Source organism: Saimiri boliviensis, chromosome 14, assembly GCF_048565385.1.
Source record: "Saimiri boliviensis isolate mSaiBol1 chromosome 14, mSaiBol1.pri, whole genome shotgun sequence".
Taxonomy (NCBI): Eukaryota; Metazoa; Chordata; class Mammalia; order Primates; family Cebidae; genus Saimiri; species Saimiri boliviensis.
In genome coordinates, this window is record NC_133462.1 from 48,404,442 (window position 1) to 48,427,535 (window position 23,094).

The window sequence follows — 23,094 nt, forward strand, 5'->3', positions numbered from 1 at the left end:
GGGTGGGGGCAGGGAGCAGGGGCACAGAGGGGCGAGCCCAAGCTGACGTCGCGGGAGCAGCGGATCTCTCCATTCCAGGATGAGGTGGGGGCGCAGAGGGAGCCCTCCCCAGCCTCCTCCCTCAAGCTACCCGGAGGGAGCAGGAGTCTCCCCGCCTCGGAGGCCGGGAAGCGAGCCACCCGGGCGAGGCGGAGCCAGCGGAGGCCCCACCCCCGGCGTCACCGGGTCCCCCAGGGGGGCGTCGCCCCCGCCCCCGCCCCCGCCCCGCGCTCCAGGTAGCGGCGGCCGCAGCTGCCGGCGTTGGCTGCCTGCGCTCCCCGGCGGCCCGCGGGCCGGGGCAGGGGCGGGCCGGGGGCGTTCCCGCGGGCCGCCGCCCGTGATGTCACAATCGCGGCGGGCCGCGGCGCTCCGGGGTCGGCGGTGGGCGGCGGGCCGCGAGCGGGCGATCGAAGCGGGCAGCTCGCGCCTGAGTCATGGACTTCCCCTGGCCCCTCCTCTACCCCTCCCACTCCCTCGCCGGGCCCCCCCGCCGGGGCTAGCGTCGGCCGCGGCTCCGAGGGGGTGGGGCTGCTGGGAATGGCTGTGCCCCCTTCGGCCCCTCCGCCGCGCGCGTCCTTTCACCTGAGGAGGCACACGCCTTGCCCGCAGTGCTCATGGGGCATGGAGGAGAAGGCGGCGGCCAGCGCCGGCGGCCGGGAGCCGCCGGGCCCCCCGAGGGCCGCCGCCGTCGCGTACTTCGGCATTTCCGTGGACCCGGACGACATCCTTCCCGGGGCCCTGCGCCTCATCCAGGAGCTGCGGCCGCATTGGAAGCCCGAGCAAGTTCGGACCAAGGTAGTGGAGTGGGCGCGGGGCCGAGGATGGGGCCCTGCCGGGGCTGCCACGAGGATGCGGGGACCCAGTCCTCCCATCCTTCCGGGGTGTCGGTCCCAGGGGTGCGCGGCTGCTGCGCAAGAAAGGTTTGGAACGTGGTTTGTGTACGGATCTGTTTCGTCCCTAAGCAAAACTAGGCTCACACCTCCCTCGGCCCTGCACACGCCCCCCTCCTCGTGGGGCTCTTGGGCACACCGGGTGGCCACCCGCCCACTATCGGCATGCTGCGTTTGCGGGCCGCACCCCCTGGCGCTGGGTGCTGGTGCCCCTCGCTGCCCAGAAGCGTGTACCCAGCCAGCTCTGAAACCTGAAGAGGCGTGAACTTTTAAGAGACCCCCCCGCAAACACACGCATACATTTCTGCCCCACCCCATGGTGGGAGCAAATCCTCCAGGCTCTGAGCTGCCTCTATGGGTCCCTGGAGCCACCCTGTGGAATTCCAGCTAGCACCCAGTCCCTCACCATAGCTACAGGCTCAGGCTCAGCACCCCCCCCCACACACACACACACAGGCCATCTTCCCCAGCGCCAGCTGGCCACAGGTCCCGGGACACATCTGTGGACAGAGCCATCCACTGAATCCACTCTCACAGCGGCTCCATGCAGTGGGCATTCTGGGGTGGGGTGGGGTGGGGACAAAGTTGTGGGGAGGTTCTAAACCAAGTGTGGAGGCTGACAGAGCCCCCTCAACCCTGGGGAGGGAGTAGCATTTTCAAAATAAAAGGTCCTGTTGGGTGTAAGACTGTCAAGACATCAAGCAGGCCTGAGGTTAATTCCAGCACTGACCTAACATGCCATCTGCCCTCCCCTCTCCTGCTTCGGTTTCCCTACCTAAAATTGGTTCAGCCTCAGTTTCCCTACCTAGAATTGGTTCAGATGACCTCTAAGCCCCTCCCAGCTCTGTCCCATTGTGTCCCACTGTGCCCCATAAATCCATGACTCCTTTCTCCTTATCACCTTGCTGTCCAGAGAACCTTGCTCGCAGCCCAGTTGTCTCCCGCCTTTTCTGGTCAGGACCTCTGACCACTAAAGTCCTGGGATGGGTGCCAACCTTAGTGCCCTCCTTGTACCTCTGCCACTGGATGGGGCACGAGGTAGAGCAGAGCCCACTGCCTGGCCCAAGGTGAGAGGCAGCTGGTCAGGATGTTCTGTTCTGGACAACTCCCAGCCCTCCCCTGCCACATTCTGGTCCATGGGGTTTCTTTTGGTGCTGGGAGTGGGAGGGGGCCTTTGCCTCCCATGTAGTGTGGAAATTTCTCCACTGCCAAATCCTATTCACTAGAGGCAGACGCAGGAGTGTGTGGAAGCTGAACCCAAGCTACTTTTTTTTTTCTTGAACTCTATAGAGACTGGAGATCACCAAGGTTGGGGACAGAGTGGAGCATGAGTGACTTGGCTAAAGCACTGGGGGCTTGGGGTGGTTGTGCTCAGCATTCAAATGAGCACCTCCTGCGGGAGCTACAGAGCCCTGGGGAGAGACCAGAGGGACCCTGCCCCACCCCCACCCCCACACTACCCTCTCCCATGCCAGCGCTTCACAGATGGCATCACCAACAAGTTGGTGGCCTGCTACGTGGAGGAGGACATGCAGGACTGTGTGCTGGTCCGGGTCTATGGGGAGCGGACGGAGCTGCTGGTGGACCGGGAGAATGAAGTCAGAAACTTCCAGCTGCTGCGAGCACATGGCTGTGCCCCCAAACTCTACTGCACCTTCCAGAATGGGCTGTGCTATGAGTACATGCAGGGTGTGGCTCTGGGGCCTGAGCACATCCGTGAGCCCCGGCTTTTCAGGTGAGGAGGGTGCCAGGGCCTCTGTATCTACTGTTCTTCAGGCCTTGGGCTTGGAAATCTTTGGCATGTGGGGCCCGTAGTGGAGACTTGTAAGATCTATGAGTTCCCTGAAATTGCATGAAAATGCATGTTTATATGCATTGCTCTACAGAGAACGGCTATAGCTTTCCATGGATTTTAAGTGGTGTCTGCTAGAAGGATGGGTTCTGGGGAAGGAAAGGAAAAATTGTCATGAGCACAGGACCAGAGGACCTGGTTCCCTAAGGGCAGCAGAGGTCTACTTCCTGGTAACGTACCTCAAACCTCTGCCCGCTCCGAGTCTGACCTGGAAACATCTCAGAGCCTTAGAAACTAAATCTGAGCCAGATCCCCAGGGCACTCAGGGTGTTCGACCTCTGTCTCTGTTTGTCAAGGAAAATGGGCCCTGTCCAGGGTAAGCATGGTTTACCAGCCCAGGGAGATGCTACCTCTCCTGCCATTCTGAGTCTCTGCCGGGCTCCCTAACGAGGTGGGAACCCAGGTTTGGGGAACTGTCAAGACCTCCTTTCAAAGGCTCGCAACAACCTGTGGCTCCTGGGGAACCCCTCCCAGTGAATGCTTGGATGTGGTGGGCCCAGGAACTGGACTTTTCCTTCAAGCCCTGGGGATGCTGTAGAGCCTGGAAAGGGGGAGGACCAAAGAAGGGTCCCTAGTACCTCCCTCTGCTCCGCGCCAGAACAAGGGTGGCAAGCAGTGTCCTCCTTCCTCCCTCCAATGCCATGACCCACATGGAGGGCACTGACTTGAATGAGGCCCGAGGCAGGCTGGGGTTTACTCCTGCCGCCTAGGAGCCTTGGCATCTGCCCAGGCTAATCCAAGGGCAGGAGGCCTCACTGACTGAGGGGAAACAAGCACACCTGGGGGTAGAGCAAGAAGCTTCTTGGCTTCATCACCTGCCACCCACGTAACCCCAAGTGCACGTGGCTCTGTTTGTGTATGCCTTGCAGGGACTGAGAAGAAGAGGATCTGAGAGCCCTTCCACCCCCGTGCTCCTAAGCTGCTGGTCGGGTGGCATATTTCAGTTATGTATTGTAGCTGTGTGTGTGTGTGTGCATCTTGAGGGTGTGAGACGTACAAACCTATGCAAGGGTGTTTGCAGGTTCTAGCTGAACAGCTCCTAAAGTACCCAGACTAGAAATGTGAAGTCACAGCAGGGTACAGGGGACCCTGTCCTGCCTTCTGCCACTGCACTCCCCCCAGCGCTCCCTCAGTCTGGTGCAAATAAGCTCGGATACTGGCAGGTCTCACCACTCCCAGGATCCCTCCGCCTCTATGTGTCTGAGGCTGTCACTCATCCTCTCATGCAAACAATTACCATTGTCAAGAAGATTGAAGGTGGATTTAGGTTCCCTAAGAAGGAGAATGTGGCATCTGGGGGAGAGCCAGAAATTGGGATAGGTGTAGGAGGTAGGCCCTTCCTTGATGATTTTCCCAGGATAGACCATCATTTCTCTGGGTGAAGGTGGATGTCTTCGGGGAAGGCCTCCAGGAGTCACCCTCTACATGTTCCCTTGAACCCCACCCCCAGCCTCGGCCTGCTGAGGCTTTGCAGCATGAAAATGCTGAGTGCTGAGGTTACTTTCATTGCTATTCCAGACAACAGCCCTATTGATATTCAAGAAAACGCTCTGTTCATGCTCTGTTCCGAATCTTCCTTTGGGAAGGGAAGGCCTGAGTGTCAGGTCTGTTTCCCTGCCTTGCCCAAACCCTGGTGGGTTCCCTTCTTCTGCCCCAGGGCTCTGGCCTCTGAAAGAAAGCACAGCCTTCCTCTCTCACCCACGTGGTTGCTGCCACGCCCCTTGTCTCCTCTACCCTTTAGGAGGTGAGGGCCTTGGGGGCTTCCAGAGGAACCCCAAAACTGCTCTGTTATCCCAGTAGGATATGGCCTGCCTCTTCCCAGGGCCTGGCAAGAGAGAGGATGTCCGTGAAACAGCTTGGTATCAAGGTTTCAAACAGCCAATGCCTTTGTTGTCTTTCCCCGTGATTGTTATTCGAGCAACAGGCAGAGGCTGTATGTTGGAAGGAAGCTGACTGTTGGAGGCTTAGCAGACGGTTGGGGGGTGGGGCTGCCGAAGGGAGGACTGGCAGGGGACTGGGAGGGCCCAGCTGGGACACAGGGCCTCGGGCGATGGGGTCCTTATCAAGGCCCTCCTTCTCTGACCCGTCAGCCTTCCACTCACCCCCACCTTCTCCCAGCAACCTTCCCTACCACCCACTCCTTCTCTCCCGAGACCTTGGATAATGTCCACAGGAGAACTTGAAAATAGAACGCTGGTTTGTTTTGCGTCCTTGGCACTCAGCCGCCAGCATTAACTCCCTATAGCCGAGGAAGGGGCTGCCCTGAGCCAGTCTGTTTTCCTCCCCACCTTAGCCAGGCTGATAAGAGGCAGGCATTTCTTCCCTGCCTGGCATCACCACCCCCGATCTCTTGGTGCAAAGTGATCTATGTTCACGTACCCTGAGAGGATGGGTCAGAGTCCAGGGGGAGGAGAAGCTGCCCCCGCCCCCATCCCCGAGTGCCCCTCTGTTCTCAGGGGTTGCCGTGGGTACACTGGGGTAAGGCAAGGCCACTGACCTGTGACCAACAGCCCACTGCTCTGCCCTTCTGCTCCCTGAGGCAGCCCCAGCCTGACACCGGAAAGGGAGCTCCTACCAAGCTACGGTCTTTATTTTCCTTCCTTCTGCTGAGACCTTCCTTCTGTGGGACCTGTGTTCCTAAGGGACTTGCGACGATCCATCCTTGGCCCTCTGGCTAGTGCCCGGGTGGGCCTGGAGGGCCCCTATCTGGCCAGGAGGGGCTGAGTGGGGAGGGCATGTCCCAGCACTGATGCTCTACTCTTCCTGTTCCCTGCTGTAGGTTAATCGCCTTAGAAATGGCAAAGATTCATACTATCCACGCCAACGGCAGCCTGCCCAGGCCCACTCTCTGGCACAAGATGCACAATTATTTCACGCTTGTGAAGAACGAGATCAACCCCAGGTACACAGATCTGGGAGGGTCCGAGCCTGCCTTAATGTGATCCCCCTTCCCCGTCCTTTTGGTTTCAGCCCACCCTGCCAGGAGGTTTGAGGGCCCAGGTCCTGGGGAGGGGGCTGGGGAGTTTCCCCTGCAGTCCCCTTCAGTCCTAGTTGCTAAGCCTCTGTCTCCAAGCAGAGTTAGGCCTGTTGATTAAATCTCAGGAGCTTCGACGAGCAGTTTTATACCGGTGCGCTCATTTCTCCTTGACTCTCTGATTGTGGCAGGGACCAGGGTTGGGGACGTTTCCCCATTTTACTTAACAGATGCTGAAGCTCAGAGACTGAGCTTGGCCCAGTGTGATGGGGCTTGTGAGCGGCAGGGCTGCTGTTTCTCAGCCCAGGGCTGTTTCCACCTGCCCTGCCTTCTGAACCATGAGCAGGGCAGGGCCCTCAGAATGAGGCGGGACTAAACTTATCGTCAGAAGAACTCAACTCATCAGCTGACAAGCCCTTGGGACATTAAGGTGCCTGCTGCTTACCAAGACCTTTCATGTCCCCATGTGCCTTTGGGGACCATGCCCCCACCTTGCTCAGACTGACAGCTTGGTGCTTCCCTCACTGCTCTTCCCAAGTAAGGAGGTAGCTGACATTGCCTTTCCCCAGGGAAGACAGGGTTCCCTGAGTTTTCCTTTAAGCGCCTGGACCAGCAACCTGAGAGTCCTGTAAACCTTTAGACACCTGACTCCCCAGCACACCCTGAGTGCCGAGGAGAAGGTGGAGGCCTGGAGGAAAGAGTGGTGTCCTGCCTTCCATCCTCCAAATAAAAGGCAGGAGTGAGTCTCTGATTCCTTCACACTCCTTGCTGGGATTGGCCATCACCTGTGTTCCAAATGTTCATGGGAGCAGGGTGCAGACGAGGTTTGGGGGGAAGGATGTGTCTTCCCTCTACTAAGATGACAAGATAATAATGAACTCCATCCCCATTTGAGTATGTCTCTGTCACCCACACGCATGACTGTACCCGCATCCTCCCACGCCATGCTTACCAGGCGCTGTGTTGGGACTGTTTGTCCATGGTGGCCCAGGCCTGCCCTCTCTTTGACCATGTTCAGACCTTGTATGTCAGATATTCTCTCTGGGACGAGGACTTCCTTTTCCCTCAGGGCTAGAACAGTTCACAGAGAACAGGTCCTTCCAATCCTTCAGCCCACAGCTTTTATTCGACAGATGGAAAACGGAGGCCCAGGGAGGGGATGGGACTTGCCCAGGTCACTGATCAGCGGCAGCTCAGGAACTAGAGCTAGGGCCTCTGGTGCTCAGACATGGTCCTGAACACTACAGCTTCCTTCGACTGTGCTGCCCCTGTGTGACCTTGAGGGGTAACGTTATTGGGAGGGAGTAATCCCTGGAGGAGAGCTAGCTCAATCTCTTTGCTCCTGTCACACCTTTGAACCTTGAACAAATCAAGTTGCTTAACTTCTTTGAGCCTCTTTAGGGGATGATCCATGCCCTAAGCGGCCTGACTGCCCAAAAGCAGAGCCTCGATGAGCAATCATTTAGACGAGATAAGCACCTGGAGCTCCAAGCATTGCCTAATAACCCTGGATTATTCAGTCCTGCGTTTCACAGACCTTGATTGACTGGGATTTAAAACAATTTAAAAATGAATGTGACATTGGCCCTGCCCTCAAAGAGCTTAGGAGCCATCTGGGTGTACGGGACACGGCCATGCACAGCTGCACAAGGAGGCAGGGTGCGTAATGTACGCTGGGGGTGGGAGAACCCGGGGAAGTTGTCTTGGCAGAGGTGGCGTGGCGGAAATGAGCAGGGAGGGTACTCCAACTGGAGGAGATGGCTGGAGCGGGGTTTGCTCACGAGTGACGAGTAGATGAGGTTGGCTGGAGCAGATCTTTGGGAGGACTTGACTCTTAGAAAGAGTCTTGTGGGGAGAAAGTACTCTTGCCTGCCCAGATCCTGACAGCGGAGTGGAGACCGGCCAGGCAGCAGTCCCAGTATCAGGAGGAACCCCAAGTCTTGCCTACAGAGACCTGCAGCCCCTTCCTCACCCTCTGGCTGAGTCTGGGGCAGAGGAGCAGGAGGACAAGTTTGTCCTGGGCGGTGTTTCTGGGATGCGGTGGTGGTTACTCTTCTGCCAATCCCACAGCCTTGAAAGAGCCCCGTGGTGGCGGGACTGAAGGTAGCGAAGCTGGCGATGTTTCAAGTGCTCAGGGGAGGGAAGCAGAGCAGTGAGGGAGGCCCTGGGGAGACGGAAGGCCAGGACCGTTCCCACAGTAACCATCTGCGTGGCCTTGGGGTGGGCAGGGTGGGGGTCAGATGGAGGTCAGGGACAGAGCAGCAGGCATTTTGGATGTCACAGCCATGTTCTTCAGTTCGGGACCTGAGCAAATCAAAGGAGCCCTCCCAATTCTTCTCTTTTGGTGGTCAGTCTAAGAAGAAAAAAAAAAGGAATCTTAAAAGGTAGCTTCTTAAGGAGAGTCAAGACTGAAACATATCTTATGCAGACCTGTCGGCACAGATAAACTCCAGGAAGCACTGGGGAGGCCTCCCCCATATCACTCCTCCCAACGGACTCCCTGGACTCAAAGAGGCATTTGCAGAGCCTCTGAAGGGCACCCAGGCCTTCAGAGAGAGTACACAGCCTTCACAACTGGAAGACTCTATTCAGTTTGGATCCTTGGACAGGCCAAGGACTGCTTTCGTTAGATGAGGAAGTCGAGGACCCAGCAGTGCAAGAGATGTCTAGAGGCTGGGAGGAAGCCTCTTTCCTTCTTTTCCTTCCTTGAGCCTCAGTTTCCCCATGGGGCTGGACTAGATGACCTCAGATCTTTTTTTTTTTTTTTTTGAGACAGAGTCTCGCACTGTTACCTGGGCTGGAGTGCAGTGGTGCATTCTGAGCTCACCACAACCTCCACCTCCCAGGTTCAAGAGATTCTCCTGCTTCCGCCACCCGAGTAGCTGGGATTACAGGCGCCCACCACCAGGCCCAGCTAATTTTTTTTTTTTTCTGTATGTTTATTAGAGATGGTCTTTCACTATGTTGGCCAGGCTGGTCTCGAACTCCTGACCTCATGATCTGCCCACCTCAGCCTCCCAGAGTGCTGGAATTACAGGCGTGAGCCACCGTGCCTGGCCGACCTCAGATCTTCTTTAGCTTTGACTTTCTCAAAGCCTGGAAGGGAGCCTGTCCTCTCTTCTTTCCCCAGTGGGGACAGAGGGGTGCCTCAGTCACTGAATACTCTTCCTTGTGTTCTGGCCTCTGGGCTGGGTGAGGGAGCGATTGGTCTGTCCCGTGACAAAGTGAGAGAAGGCCAGTCTCATTCTCATCCTCCTCTACATGCTCCTGCTGCCCTGGACAGAGAAACACAAACAGGTGACACAGGAATGGAGATCAAGGCCCAGCCTCCTCCTCTCTGCCCATTGGTGGTTCTAGGTTTTTAAGGACTTCGATCAGTGTTTGGCCTTTTCAGTGTACACAGACCTGTGTGCCTCCTGGGAACAAAAGTTCAGAGCACACGAGGACAGCACACCCTAATCAGACTTCCACATGGCCTTTAACTTGATTGATTGGCTGGTTTCTTCATTCCCCAACATGTGTTTCTTTCAGCAGGAAAGACTGCTGGGTGCATGGGATGGGGGTGGTGCAGAAGGAGAGGTGGAGCCATGCATCTTTGCTCATGCTGCCAGGTTGCCTGTGCATTGTCTGGCAGGGGTCTGGGACCGGGGAACACGTACGCATAGCTCAAGGTAGAAGGGATGAATCACTGGGGAGCCCACAAAGCAAGCATGCTCTCATTGAAGGCTTTAGCGTTCCTTTGACAGCATAGGAGTGAACTAAAGAAGCTCTTTGTGGCCGGGCGCGGTGGCTCACGCCTGTAATCCCAACACTTTGGGAGGCCGAGGCAGGTGGATCACGAGGTCAGGAGTTCAAGATCAGCCTGGCCAAAGTGGTGAAAGCCCATCCCTACTAAAAATACAAAAATTAGCCGGGCATGGTGGCGGGCACCTGTAATCTCTGCTACTTGGGAGGCTGAGGCAGAGAACTGCTTGAACTCGGGAGGCGGTGCAGTGAGTCAAGACCACGCCACCGCACTCCAGCCTGGGTGACAGAGCGAGACTCTGTCTCAAAAAAAAAAAGTAGTTCTCTGTTCGCTTTCTCATATGAGCCGATGGTCTGTTTGTGAGATGAGAGGTTAGACCATAATGTCCTAGGATTAAGAAGATTTTAATTAAAAAGAAAAAAGAGGTTAGACCAGCCCGTCTCTCTGGTCCCTTCTACCTGTGACATGGTGAGCTGCTGGGGTGAGCGGGGGCACACCAGGACATACTTCTGCCTCCTCAAGAGAGCGCCATTGCTCAGCTCCCTGCTCTTCCTCCCAGGGAGGAGCTTGTGGGAGAGTCTCGACGTAGGCAGCGGCACCTCCTCCTGGCGAGTTTTCCCGGCATCCTAAGAGCGGGTCTGATTTGCATCCCTCCCCACTGCTCCCAGTGCCCTTGCTCTCTCTTACTCTGGAATCCCTGAGTCCGGACATTGTTCTCACCTGCCCTGTCCTTTCCCTGTGTTTCCTTCCTTACCCTGCTGTCCCTTTCACAAAGTAGCAGGGATGCCCTCAGCTGGTGACTTTTCTGTCCTGCCTCATGCTTTTATGCCCAGGTCTTAATCAGCTTCCTAGTGTAACCAGAGAAGTCAGATGGACAGGAAGCCTCAGTGCTATTTTACAGATGATAAAAGTGAAGGTCTAAGAGACTGGCCATTTTCCCAAGGTCCCCCTGCAGTAAGACGGAGGAAGTGATGAGGCTCGAACTCAGGGCTCTCGAGGCCAAGCACCTCCCTGTCTATCAGCCCTCCCTTCACTGGCTACCTTTTTTTTGCCACTACCCAGCCTTTCTGCAGATGTCCCTAAGGTGGAGGTGTTGGAACAGGAGCTGGCCTGGCTGAAGGAGCATCTGTCCCAGCTGGAGTCCCCTGTGGTGTTTTGTCACAATGACCTGCTCTGCAAGAATATCATCTATGACAGCACCAAAGGTATGGCTTCTATGGCCCTGGGACAAGCAAAAGGAGACCTGGATTTAGGTCTTTATTTTTATTTTATTTTTTTAAGAGATGGGGGTCTCGCTATGTTGCCCAGGCTGGAGTGCAGTGGCTATTCACAGGCGCGATCCCACTACTGATCAGCACGGGAGTTTTGACCTGCTCCGTTTCCGACCTGGGCCGGTTCACCCCTCCTTAGGCAACCTGGTGGTCCCCCACTCCTGGAGGTCACCATATTGATGCCGAACTTAGTGTGGACATCCGATCAGCATAGCGCACTACAGCCCAGAACTCCTGGGCTCAAGTGATCCTCCCACCTCAGCCTCCTGAGTAGCTGTGACTACAGGCATGTGCCACCGCACCCGGTGGATTTAGGTCTTAAGTTAATTTGTAGGAGGGAAGGGGAAAAGCAAATAAAAATTTCCCACTTTGAAAAATCTGTGCCAAGGGCCGGGCACGGTGGCTCATGCCTATAATCCCAACAGTTTGGGAGGCCAAGGCATGTGGATTGCTTAAGCCCAGGAATTCAAAACCAGCCCAGGCAATGTGATGAAACCCCATGTCTACCAAAAAAATACACAAAACTTTGCCCGGTATGGTGATGCATACCTATAATCCTATCTGCTCAGGAGGCTGAGACAGGAGGATCCCTTAAGCCTGGGAGGTGGAGGTTCCAGTGATGGAGTTACTACACTCCAGCCTGGGTGACAGAGTAAGATCCTAATTTAAAAAAAAAAAAAAATCTGTGCCAAGAAAGAACTCAAAATCATCGTTTGCAGAGGTCCTCAATAGTAGGGCACTTAAGCCATTACTCCTGACAACTCTGGGCTTCTGAGAACACTGTGGCTGTCCCGAGCCTTCAGGGAGGGAGGGAGAGAGGGAGGGAGGGGGAGTAGGGAGAGGGAGGGGGAGAAAGAGACAGAGAGAGAGGAGAGAGGAGAGAGACACAGCACACCTCCTGTGTTGCTGCTGAGAGCATCACTCCAGGGAGTATTAATACTTAGCTGTATTCCTGATCCTTAGCCATGCTGAGGACAGATGTCTTAAAATGAGGAGAGCCTGAAGATCCAGCTCTGTGAGAGGGACACTGGGAGCTGGGAAGGGCAGATAGAAGGATGGAAGGAAGTAGCTTAGAAGGCTACTGCAGCGATGGGGTTGGGCAGGGTTGCTGCAGAGGCCGGCATTGGTCAGTGGGTGCACCCCAGAGGTCAGCGGAAGCTTGACCAGGCCCGTTTCCAGATCTCCTGGGCCAACTCTCATCGACTGTCCTCTGTTTCATAGGTCACGTGCGGTTCATTGACTATGAATATGCTGGCTACAACTACCAAGCTTTTGACATCGGCAACCATTTCAATGAGTTTGCAGGTGAGAGGGGCATTGCTACCGTCACATGCTGCGTAGCGATGTTTCAATGACTGACCACATGTAGATGGTGGTCCTATGAGACTACTGTATGTTTATGGTAACAGGTACCATATTTTTACTGTACCTTTTCTATGTTTAGATAAAGAACTACTTAGCACTGTGTTATAGTTACCTGCAGTATTCAGTACAGCAACATGCTGTACAGGTTTATAGTCCAGGAGCGACAGGCTGTACCGTGTAGCCTAGGTGTGTAGTATGCTGTCTGTCTAGATTTGTGTAAGTACACTCTGTGAATATCACACAAAATCACCTAATGGTGCATTTCTCAGAAGGTATCCCTGTCATTAGGCAATACAGGACTATATTTGGCCGATGGCCGATGGCCGATGTTCAAAGCACCCTGTTTATGATGGGGACCGGGGCCAGGGCATAGGGAGGGCCAGAGATGGTTCTGTACTTGGAGGGTAGAGGCTGGATAGCTTTTGTCCTCCAAAATATCACAGCTTGAGGGGTTAAGGCCCAGCCTGCTTTTAGAGAATTCCAAGTCTCGTTGGGGAACCAGGCCTCACATACACAGGGCAGACCTCTCTCGGCCCATATGGCACTTTGGTACCAACTAAGAAAATGTGACCTCCGTGGGATCCCTGAAGATACTCAGCTTGGTACACAAATTAGAACAGGACCCCTTCCTCCGGGTGGACACAGACAATTGCTGCAGCTTGGCTACCACAGCACAGGACAGCCTCCGCTCCTTTGTCCAGGCTCCTTTATGCCCAGTGCAACTGGCGAAGTTGCACGTGGGGGCCTTCGATGCAGAAAAGGAGCAGAACAAGCTACAAGCAGCTGTCTGCCTGGCGGCCCGATGAGAATCCTCTAAGTAGAATCTAAGTGTGTGCGATGCAGTTTGACTCCCTAAGTTCAGTTCCTGGCTTTGCCGCTTCCTGGCTGTGTGAGCCTTGGGCAATTTATTTACCCTCTCTGGTCCCCTGTAAAATGGAGATCATAATAGTACCCACTTCATAGTGTTGATATGAGATACACACACACACACATGCGCACACACACACGCACACACACGTCTGACACATACTAAGCATTGTATTGGCGTTTGGTGCTGTGATTAGACTGGGAAGCTTTTCCGGAGTGGGAATGGGAGGGGCAGGGTAGGGGGGTGATTCCTAGGGTAGGCAGTTGTTCTGTAACGCATAGTATGCACAACGGGACCATTTGTGTAAAGGAAGCAGGGCAGGTTTTTCCGGCTTGAGACTTAATTAGGTGGGACCGAGGAGGCAACTCACATGGACGGAGCTGGACACTGGGACTGGAGAGCTGTCCCCCGACTAGCACGGTGAGGGGTTCACATGATGGGGCCGGGCCCTGTGGCTCAGGATGGGTAAGGCATGCACAGGCCAACTGGAGAGCCACTCTCCACCAGCGCCGTCAGGTCAACCGTGTTCCTTCCGGAACCCCAGGCGATAAATCTGTTGAGCATTGACTGTACCTGAGAGTACACCTGGGAACGCCAGGGGTGACGGGGCCTCGGCTGGGCAGAGCAGCCGAGCCTCGGGGTGTGCCATGGAGCAGAGGCTGGTACCAGCAGGGCCCTGGGCCTGGGAATGCTTGGATATGCCGGGCCCACTGGCCTTTCCGCAGAGGATAATTCTTAAGCGTTTTAAGTCCTTCTCACCCACAGCACAGAGCAAAGTCCAACTGGAATTTCTCCAAAGGGGTAGATTGCTGCCTGCTCCCAAGTTGACAATGGAGGAGACAGAACCTAGCAGGGGGAAGGAAGAGAGCTGGGGAGATCCAGACCTGGGGAGAGGGACTCACGCGTACGCAGGAGTGAGGAAGACAGTTCAGGGCACTGGAAGATGAGACTTCCAACCCTGACTCTGCCTCTAATCACCGTTTGACCTTGAGCGCACTTCTCTTCTGCGGGCCTCCGTTTCGACGTCTGTTCCAGGAGATTCTTTTCTAGCCACACTCCCGGAGCCTCAGGAGACTGTGTATGTTTCTCCAGGGATGTAAAGGAAGCTTGAGAAGGACAAGAAGAAGAAGAAGGAGGGGACGCTGGAGAAGGTGGCCCAGTCCCGGTCCTGTCTTAAACAAACTTCTTTTTCTACCAGCTCTGAAGCCACGGGCTCTTCCACCATGCCCAGGATGAGGCTGGTGATACTGGGCTGGCAGCTGGAGGGCTACAGCGGGGCTGGAAGGAACCAGAGCCATCTGATCCATGGGTTTCCAGCCCGGCTATGCACCTGAGCCATGTGGAGAATTGGCCTTGGGTGGGGTGCTCTGCGGGTGATGTTTTTAAGTAGCCAGCTTAACACCAGGAAGCCATGTTTGATAGCCCTACCTGAAGTCTGGCTCCCTCATTTGGTAAATGAAGAAATTTCAGCCAGTGATAGGAAAGGGCCTCCCCTAAGGTTGATGATGTTAACATGAGGCCTAGGACTGGCAATGCTGACCCAGGGCTTTTCACTGAGGGCCTCCTGCGCACTGGCGTTCTTGTGCAGTGGATGGGAGACACCGTGGAGCTATCTCAAGGGGTTCCTGTGACTCCCAGGACGGTGTCTTGCTTCTTCACCAGTCTGCCTCTCTCTGCTTTCCTCGATCCCACAGAAGCAGTGCTCCTAGCTGGGATGGGGTAGACCCCCACACTAGCTGAGTTTTGTAATCAAAGAAGCTGCCACCTTCTTGGGCACAACCTACAAGTCAAAGGAGATGGGAGTTTTGAGGGGAGAAGGGAACACCACTGAGCTGGAGGAGACCCTAGGTGGGCCCCTGTCCCAGCAACTTGTATCTGGCCTGCCTCCCCATCAGGTGTGAATGAGGTGGATTACTGCCTGTACCCGGCGCGGGAGACCCAGCTGCAGTGGCTGCACTACTACCTGCAGGCACAAAGGGGAGTGGCCGTGACCCCCAGGGAGGTGGAAAGGCTCTACGTGCAAGTCAACAAGTTTGCCCTGGTGAGTGCCTTGTGACTAGGGCTGGGGCAGGAAAGGAGGAGTCAGCAGTAGGGGCTGGTGACCCACCTAACCTCCTATCCAGAGCCCAGGGCTAGGTGAGAGCCTGGGGACACCCATCCCCGGCTCCTGACCCCATCCTGGAAGTGAAGCCTGGAAAGAGCCCTCTTAGGCAGCCCTTAATACTTGATGCCCTGTTCCCTGCTCCCCCAGCCCCACGAAATCTAGGCTCTCTCCTCTCTAGACAAACTTCCGAGAAATAGCCTAGCAACCTATGTTAGCAATTCCCTTGTTTGAATAAAGTAGTTCTTTCTAATGTCTAACCTCAGCCCTTCATGCTGCAGTCAAATTCATCCATATACATATGTACATATATACATACTTTTTTTGAGACAGGGTCCCACTCTATCGCCCAGACTGAAGCACAGCGACACAGTCATTGCTCACTGCAGCCTTAAACTCCTGGGCTCAAGCCTCCTGAGTAGCTAGGACCACAGGTGTGTACCACCACCCCTGGCTAATTTTTTAAAACTTTTTGTAGAGATAGGGTATTGCTATGTTGCTCAGGCTGGCCTCTAACTCCTGGCCTCAAATGATCGTCCCACCTCAGTCTCTTGAGTAGCTACAGTTACAGGCATAAGCTGCCATGCCTGGCTATGTGTGTGTGTGTGCATATATGTGTGTGTGTATATATATATATATATATATATATATTTTTTAACCTTTAGAGAAGACAGAGAATGTCAAGCTCTAATCCTTCTTTGTAACTACCTCCACTGACTCAGAACTCTAAGTAAGCTTTTCCCAGCAGGCTCTTCCTGCTTAAATGACTGTGCTGTCACTGCTCAATTCTGAATGTCCCTTATCCAAGGCACCTGGTCACGCCAGGGCCCCACTGGTGTGTGCTCAGGGATTGCTAACTAGTCTCATTCGTGTCAGCTGTGCGTAAGAAGATAAGTCAGCTGCCTTGAATTTCACAGTACAGAAGAGAGCTAAACAAAATCTTTACTCTTCTGTAGTTTCAGATTCCCTATTCTGTTTTCCTCACTGGCACAAAACTGATTCTACATTAGGCTCTTCCTCCTCAGTCTTAAGACTTTAAGACCTTAAGAACAAGCCTTGCTCTCGCTTAGTTTTTTAGTGATCACTCATACATGCCAGCTTACTATACCCCTTTTAAATACTGGAAAGGAAATATAGTGTAGCCAACCCCTGAGTGAGGAGGAATCTGGGATGGGGTGGGAATGGGGTGGGAGGGCCACAAGGGTGGGGGCTGTCACGTGAGGAAGGGATGGTGTCACTAGCGTTTGCTCAGCGGTAGATGGGAACCACAGCTCCCTGGCTTTCCTTTCCTTAACTTTTATTTTAGGTTCAGAGGTATACAAGCAGGTTTGTTACATAGATAACCTGCGAGTCACTGGGGTTTGGTGTCCAGATTCTCTCATCACACAGGTAATAAGCGTAGTGTGCGACAGGTCGTTTTTCAGTCCTCACCCTCCTCCCACCCAGTTCCTGGCCTGGTGGGTACCTCCAGCCACGAGGAGGGCAGAGTTTGATGCTCAACAAATGCCCAGACTTGGGGGTTCTTGTTTCCATTATCTAGGTTCATTTTTCCAACCCAACCAGCCTCCCAGTAGGAGAGAGGGAAAGGAGTGGAGAAGGTTAGTGGAGGGATCTTCCAGCAGACACGCGGCCAGGGCACGGCTGCCCATTGCTCTTCCTTCCCTGCACCTTCCTGAGGGGCACTAGCCCCCACTGGCCATTAGGCCTAAGCTCTGGCTTAGAGGTCCATCTTGGCCTGTATACCTTGGCCTTGAAGACTCCAAAAGATTCCCCTGGGTAGGGAAGAGGCCAGAGGTGGCGTGTGGGTCCTGCTTAGGTTGTGAGCACCCCCCAAAATTCCTCACTGCTGACTGCCCACCTGAGGGTTGGTGAGCACCAGGGCCTTGGTAGAACTGGCTCTGCCCACCATTCTCTAATAAGAGTGGAGGCTCCAAATGCTGTGTAGTGACTTGGGCTCTAGAATTTCCCCAGCCTGTGCTGGGGAGACCCCACCACATCTCATCCAGGGTCCTAGCCGTGTGTCGTCACAATGACTGCAGCTCCGTAGAGTCAGAAGGAGGCATGGAAAGATTGCCAGGCTGACCCTCTCTGGTCTGTTTCCAGGCATCTCACTTCTTCTGGGCTCTCTGGGCCCTCATCCAGAACCAGTACTCCACCATCGACTTTGATTTCCTCAGGTGAGTGCGGGGCTGATGGCGGGGTGTGGACAAAAGGGAGCGTCTTGGTTGAGCCCAGGGTGCAGGCAAAGGACAGCCCAGGCAGAATGCCCAGAGTCCGTTCCCCCGGCTCTGCTGACTCACCCCCGTTCCAGCTCATGTTCCAGCTCATCCCCAGCAGAGCCATTGCCCCCAGGGGATGCCAGAAAAGTGCCACTCTGAAAAGAGAAGTGTCACATCCTCCCTGTGCCTCGTGGGAGGTCTGCTAGTCCCCACTGCCCACTCCCCGCCCTGCTGCCAGCGCACCTATCCACGGAGCCTGGTGGTGGATGGAATCGTTGAACATCAGTCTGAACGATCGCAGGTCCGCCCCTCGTTTTACAGCAGAGAGGACAGAGGTCCGGAGAGCAGAAGTGACTTGCTGAAGTCATGTGGCTGTTAAGTGTGGCCATGCTGCCTTCTGGTTGGGCGACAGACCCAGCTACTCCTTCAGTGACTCCTGACATACACAGCTAGCCGCTGCTTGCATATTGATGATTCAGGGAGTCCCTGTCCTGTGAGGTTCCTATGTCTCGAAGGACCAGGAATCATTTCTTCCTCCATTCTGGTCCGGGGCTTTGCCCTTCTCCTCCTCACCTACCTTCAGCTGAAAGGGAATCACTACCCTGGCTTCAAAGTGTTCATAAGAGAAATGCAGATGAATGAAAAGCATGGTGAGATGTCACCTCACCCCATTAGGATGGCTGCTTTTAAAAAAACAGAAAATAAGAATTGTTGGTAAGGATGTGAAGAAATGGGAACCTTTCTGCATTGTTGGTGGGAATGCAAAATAGTGAGCTACTGTGGAAAACAGTCCAGTGGTTCCGCAAAAAATAAAAATGTAACTTCTGCATGATCCAGCAATCCCATTTCTGGGTGGGTAGCCAAAATAATTGAAAGCAAGCTCTCAAAGAAATATTTATATACCTGTGTTCACAGCAACATTCTTCTTGGCACAGTAGCCAAGAGATGGAAGCCACCCAGATGTCTGTCAACAGATGAATGAATAAATAAAATATGGTATATACATACAATAGAATATTAGCCTCAAAAATGAAGAAAATCTGGTCACTTGCTACAACATGGATGAACCTTAGGACATTATGCTAAATAAGCCAGCCACAAAAAGACAAATATGGTTCTATAAGAGATAACGAAAGTAGTCAAATCCATAGAAACAAAGTAGAATTGTTGCCAGGGGCTGGGGAGAGGGAGAAATGGGGAATATTGCTTAATCCATCTAGTTTCCATCGTCCAAAATGAAAAAGTTGTAGAGATTCATGTGCACAGCAATATGCATATACTTACCAATATAGAACTGTAAAAACAAAACTCCCAACAAGCATGTTTGTGGAAGGGTTGCTCTAGTCTGATATAAGAAGAAAAAATTATAGTGGAAGTAAAAAAAAAAAAAAAATAGGCTGGGCGCAGTGGCTCACGCCTGTAATCCCAGTACTTTGGGAGGCCAAAGCAGGCGGATTCCTTGAGCCCAGGAGTTTGAGATCAGTCTGGGCAACATGGTGAAACCTCGTCTCTACAAAAAATACAAAAATTAGCCAGGTGCGGTGGCATTCACCTGTAGTCTCAGCTATTCTGGAGGCTGAGTGGGAGAATCATCTGAGCCCAGCAGGCACAGATTGCAGTGAGCCAAAATTGTGCCATTGCACTCCAGCCTGGGTGACAGAACCAGACCTGTCTCAAAATAAATAAATATTAAAAGCAAAAAAATAAGGCTGGGCACGGTGGCTCACACCTGTAATTTCAGCACTTTGGGAGGCTGAGGTGGGAAGATCACGAGGTCAGGAGGTCAACCATCCTGACTAACATGTGAAACTCCATCTCTACTAAAAATACAGAAAAGAAATTAGCTGAGCGTGATGGTGCGTGCCTGTAATCCTAGCTACTCCAGAGGCTGAGGCAGGAGAATCACCTGAACCAGGGAGTTGGGGGTTGCGGTGAGCTGAGATTGCGCCACTGCACTCCAGTCTGGCAACAGAGAGAGACTCGGTCTCAAAAAATAAATAAATAAATAAAAATAAAAAATATGGGCCGGGCGCGGTGGCTCAAGCCTGTAATCCCAGCACTTTGGGAGGCCGAGGCGGGTGGATCACGAGGTCAAGAGATCGAGACCATCCTGGTCAACATGGTGAAACCCCGTCTCTACTAAAGATACAAAAAATTAGCTGGGCATGGTGGCACGTGCCTGTAATCCCAGCTACTCAGGAGGCTGAGGCAGGAGAATTGCCTGAGCCCAGGAGGCGGAGGTTGCGGTGAGCCGAGATCGCGCCATTGCACTCCAGGCTGGGTAACAAGAGCGAAACTCCGTCTCAAAAAAAAAAAAAAAAAAAAAGAGATCGAGACCATCCTGGTCAACATGGTGAAACCCCGTCTCTACTAAAAATACAAAAAATTAGCTGGGCGTGGTGGCGCGGACCTGTAATCCCAGCTACTCAGGAGGCTGAGGCAGGATAATTGCCTGAACCCAGGAGGCGGAGGTTGCGGTGAGCCGAGATCATGCCATTGCACTCCAGCCTGGGTAACAAGAGCGAAACTCTGTCTCAAAATAAATAAATAAATAAATAAAATAAAAAAATAAAAGAGGCAAAAGAAATAATAATACTAATCAGTCTGGTTTGGGAATGACCTCCTCAGACCTAGATAGGCTTAGAGCCGGTGAGAAAATTCCCTCATGATGTGAGCACCCCCAGCACGGCCCACCTGCCTGCCTTCCTCACACCCAGCTTCCTTCTGTCTTCCCCCAGGTACGCAGTGATCCGATTCAACCAGTACTTCAAGGTGAAGCGTCAGGTGTCAGCCTTGGAGATGCCAAAGTGACCAGCCACCCCATCCCTCCCCACCCATCTGTCTAGCCAAACATGTTCTCCAGAGCTCAATTCTGCGCTCTGGGGTCCACATCCTTGGACAAGGTGGGAGAGGAGCCAGGTGGGTGTCCAGGGAGAAGGCTCTGTCCCTGCCGCCAGCCCCTCATGGTGGCCGCTGAAGACCTCATTCTCCTGTCTGGAGGGGCTGATAGGACCCACTTCTGGGAGTCCCCTTCGCCTCACCAGGCTTGGGAGGAAGTGCCTGCAGCCAGGGCCTGGACCATAACCACCCCTGGGAAACATCATTCCCAGACTCAGGCCCTGCTGGAATTGGGGCTGCCTTACATGTGTCTTTACCCCTTCCTGGCCTGGGGAAGGAGGCGGGGAGGGCTCCTTTCTACCTCCAGTGCCCTGAGCCTCCAGCCCGTCTCCCCCTGCATGCCCCACGTGGGAGGTGCTGAGCTCCCAACCAGCATCACGCCAACCCTGACACATGGATGTACATATCTTGGTGATGGGTGGGGGCCAACAATTGAGCATGACAGCTCCCCCAGCAGCCACCTCATCTGAGACCCTTGACCTCCTCCAAACCGGATCCAATCAAACGACCTCTTCCCAAACCTCAGCCCCAGGAAACAGGCTCCCCAGCGTGCTCTCCTGCGCTTGTTCTGTTCCCCTGCTGGGGGGACAGGAGAGGGAGTGGTAAGGCCCTGGGCCTCCAGAGCCTGGCTCCACTTCGTGCTGTGGCTTGGCCGGAGGGGACATGGCCAAGGATGAGGTGGCCAAAACCAGAACCAGCAGTCTCCTGCCTTGTTCCTTCCCTGGCCCCAAGCCCTCCTTCCAGGGATGCCTCTCCAGCTCTACCTTATGTCCTGAAGCTGACCTGAGGTCTTCCTATCTGGGAATGACTAGAGGGCGCCAAGAGGATGGGGTGGGGGCCAGCGTCCCCCGGGCCCAGCATGGGATGCTGGGCAGGATCCCATCAGAAAGGTGCTGACTGGGCTGGCTGCCCAGACGCGGAACAGCCTCCACCTCCTTTCTGCCCTCACAGCTCCTCGGGCCCTCCTGGCTCTGGCCCAGAAAGTGATTCATTTGTAAATTATCATGATTTCTGCATTAAAATGCTCATTTCCGGACTGCTGTGGCTGAGTGGCAATGGTGACGAATTGACCCCTGCATGGGGGGCTGAGTGGGGGCTGCAGCCCCTCCTGATGACCCCTACAACCTGGGCTTTATGCTGAAGTCACGGTAGCAGCCTGCACACGTCCTCCCCTGCACCCAGCTCTGAAGGCTCTGGAACTTCTTGTAGACCTGGGCAGGACCCCTATTTCTCTCACTCAGCTTCTCTGCCTTTGACCCTTTAGGTAGAATCTACCCTTACAGGGAATGAGGCTGTGATTAAAAGGACGCTGGCTGACCCAGATGAACCAGTGGCGTCCTAAACACACGTGCTCAGGACATCTTCCTCCGTCATCACCGGCTCCCAGCTGTCAGGGGTGGGGAAGAGGCTGCTCTGAGAGTGGGTAGAAGTGATTTCTGTAACTTTCTCCGAAGGCCAGAGGGAGGAAGGAGCAGATGAGACGGGGGGCACCCCTCTTAGCAGCCCCGCCACTCTGGCTATACTTTGCAGGCTGTGCATCAGGCAGCAGCTGATCCAGGACTGCCCCCACCAGGAAGTGCCCAGTGCGGGCAGCAGTGGCAACAGCAGCCGCAGCCTGCCAGGTGGACTCTGGTTGTTTGGCTTTTGCCTGCAAAAAGCACTCTGGTGCCATGGCAACCACTGGAGCTGGCACCTGCCGCTGGAGCCTTCAAGGTCATGGTCATCCACCATAGCCAGGCCCTCCATGGGCAGCAGCCTCGGGGGGTACTAGTGGGGGACACCAGCGAAAGCAGTGCCCAGGTGTGGGGATGGTGCCAGGTAGGGGCCCCTTAGGGTCATCTATGGGGTCAGGTGGTCACAGGCATGACCCGTCTGGACTAAATAGCAGTGTCTCCACTCCTTGTTCCTCTCTGAGTCACCTCTGGAACTGAGGGCAAAATTAACACTGTGAGGCCAGCTTTGGTTCTAGCCTGCTGGGCTTTGATGCTGCAGTGTTGGAGGCAGCCATTGCAGTGGTGAGTAGGGAATGGCTGGGACACCCTGCCCCCATCACCCTATGCCCCTAAAGCCCTGGTCACCATCTGCATGGGAACTAATTAACAGCAGGCATCATCCCACTGCCACCTCTGAGAAAGCATTCTCATTCCCCTAGTCCTCCAGGGCAGTGAGCTGGTGTGGTGGCAGAGGGCACAACCCTGACCCCGAAGTCTGGGAGTTCCACCTTCACTCCTTTCACTGCCACCCTGGGCTAACCAGCACTCCTACCCTCCTGGCTGAACACTGGGCTTTGGAGGCTCCCAAGTGTGATCCGGGCTTCACTCCCTTGGGCCCCTTCCAAGACCCTTAGCAAAGAGCTCTAGTTAAAGGATTCCTGGGCAGGTTCACCTTCCAACGAGCTCCGCCCCTTGGTCTCTGCCCGTGCGGCATGGAGGGGACAGACTTGTGGCCCAGCTTTCCTGTTAATGACTACAGCACTCTGCTCCTGGCTTCTGCAACCACCTGGCCCCATCCTGCCTCTCATGGGACTGAGGTTGGGGCTCCAGGGTCCGCTCCTGTGTCTCAGCAGATGGAATAAGGCAGGCAAGACAAGAGGACTTGGGGAAGGGAAGAGGAACTCAGGACCGCCAGAGAATGTGGGAGTGAGCCAGGCTGGGAGAGTCTTGAGGAGACTGGCAGAACCTGGTTTGTACCAGTGGAGGAGGCTGGGCCAGAGGACCGAGAAGGGCAGAGGGGATGGACCGTGGGAGGTGCAGTGAGCAACTCTCCCTCGCGACCACCAGGGGGCAGGCGCCGCCGCCAGCTCCTCCTCCCACCTCTGCCAGCATCTTTTCCAAACATGGGGTCGGGAGGGCAAAGGAGAGGACGCTCCAAG

General features: G+C 54.6%; 1 protein-coding gene across 4 annotated transcripts; it reads left to right on the forward strand.

Annotated features, from left to right (window-relative positions):
• Positions 1–295: 295 nt before the first annotated feature.
• ETNK2 (ethanolamine kinase 2) lies at positions 296–21,291 on the forward strand. Of its 4 annotated transcripts, none has more exons than XM_074384989.1 (8): positions 296–834; positions 2,405–2,664; positions 5,561–5,683; positions 10,563–10,705; positions 11,993–12,076; positions 14,900–15,045; positions 15,439–15,539; positions 17,209–17,281. In XM_074384989.1, the coding sequence occupies exons 1-7, from the start codon at positions 577–579 to the stop codon at positions 15,529–15,531; spliced, it is 1,107 nt and encodes a 368-aa protein (XP_074241090.1). In that variant the 5' UTR covers positions 296–576; the 3' UTR covers positions 15,532–15,539; positions 17,209–17,281. The 4 variants fall into 4 exon arrangements, with proteins under 4 accessions (XP_074241090.1, XP_039321644.1, XP_010347212.1 ...); XM_039465710.2 differs by lacking the exon at positions 15,439–15,539 and adding an exon at positions 20,063–21,291 and having other exon boundaries at positions 303–834; positions 17,209–17,282; XM_010348910.3 differs by lacking the exons at positions 296–834; positions 2,405–2,664; positions 15,439–15,539 and adding exons at positions 4,847–5,365; positions 20,063–21,291 and having other exon boundaries at positions 17,209–17,282.
• The last annotated feature ends 1,803 nt before the right edge of the window (positions 21,292–23,094 follow it).

Coding starts and splice junctions, on each gene's coding strand:
- ETNK2 (XM_039465710.2), top strand. CDS start 577: ATGGCTGTGCCCCCTTCGGCCCCTCCGCCGCGCGCGTCCTTTCACCTG. Junction 5,684..10,562: donor AAGAACGAGATCAACCCCAG/GTACACAGATCT, acceptor GCCACTACCCAG/CCTTTCTGCAGATGTCCCTA. Junction 10,706..11,992: donor CATCTATGACAGCACCAAAG/GTATGGCTTCTA, acceptor TCTGTTTCATAG/GTCACGTGCGGTTCATTGAC.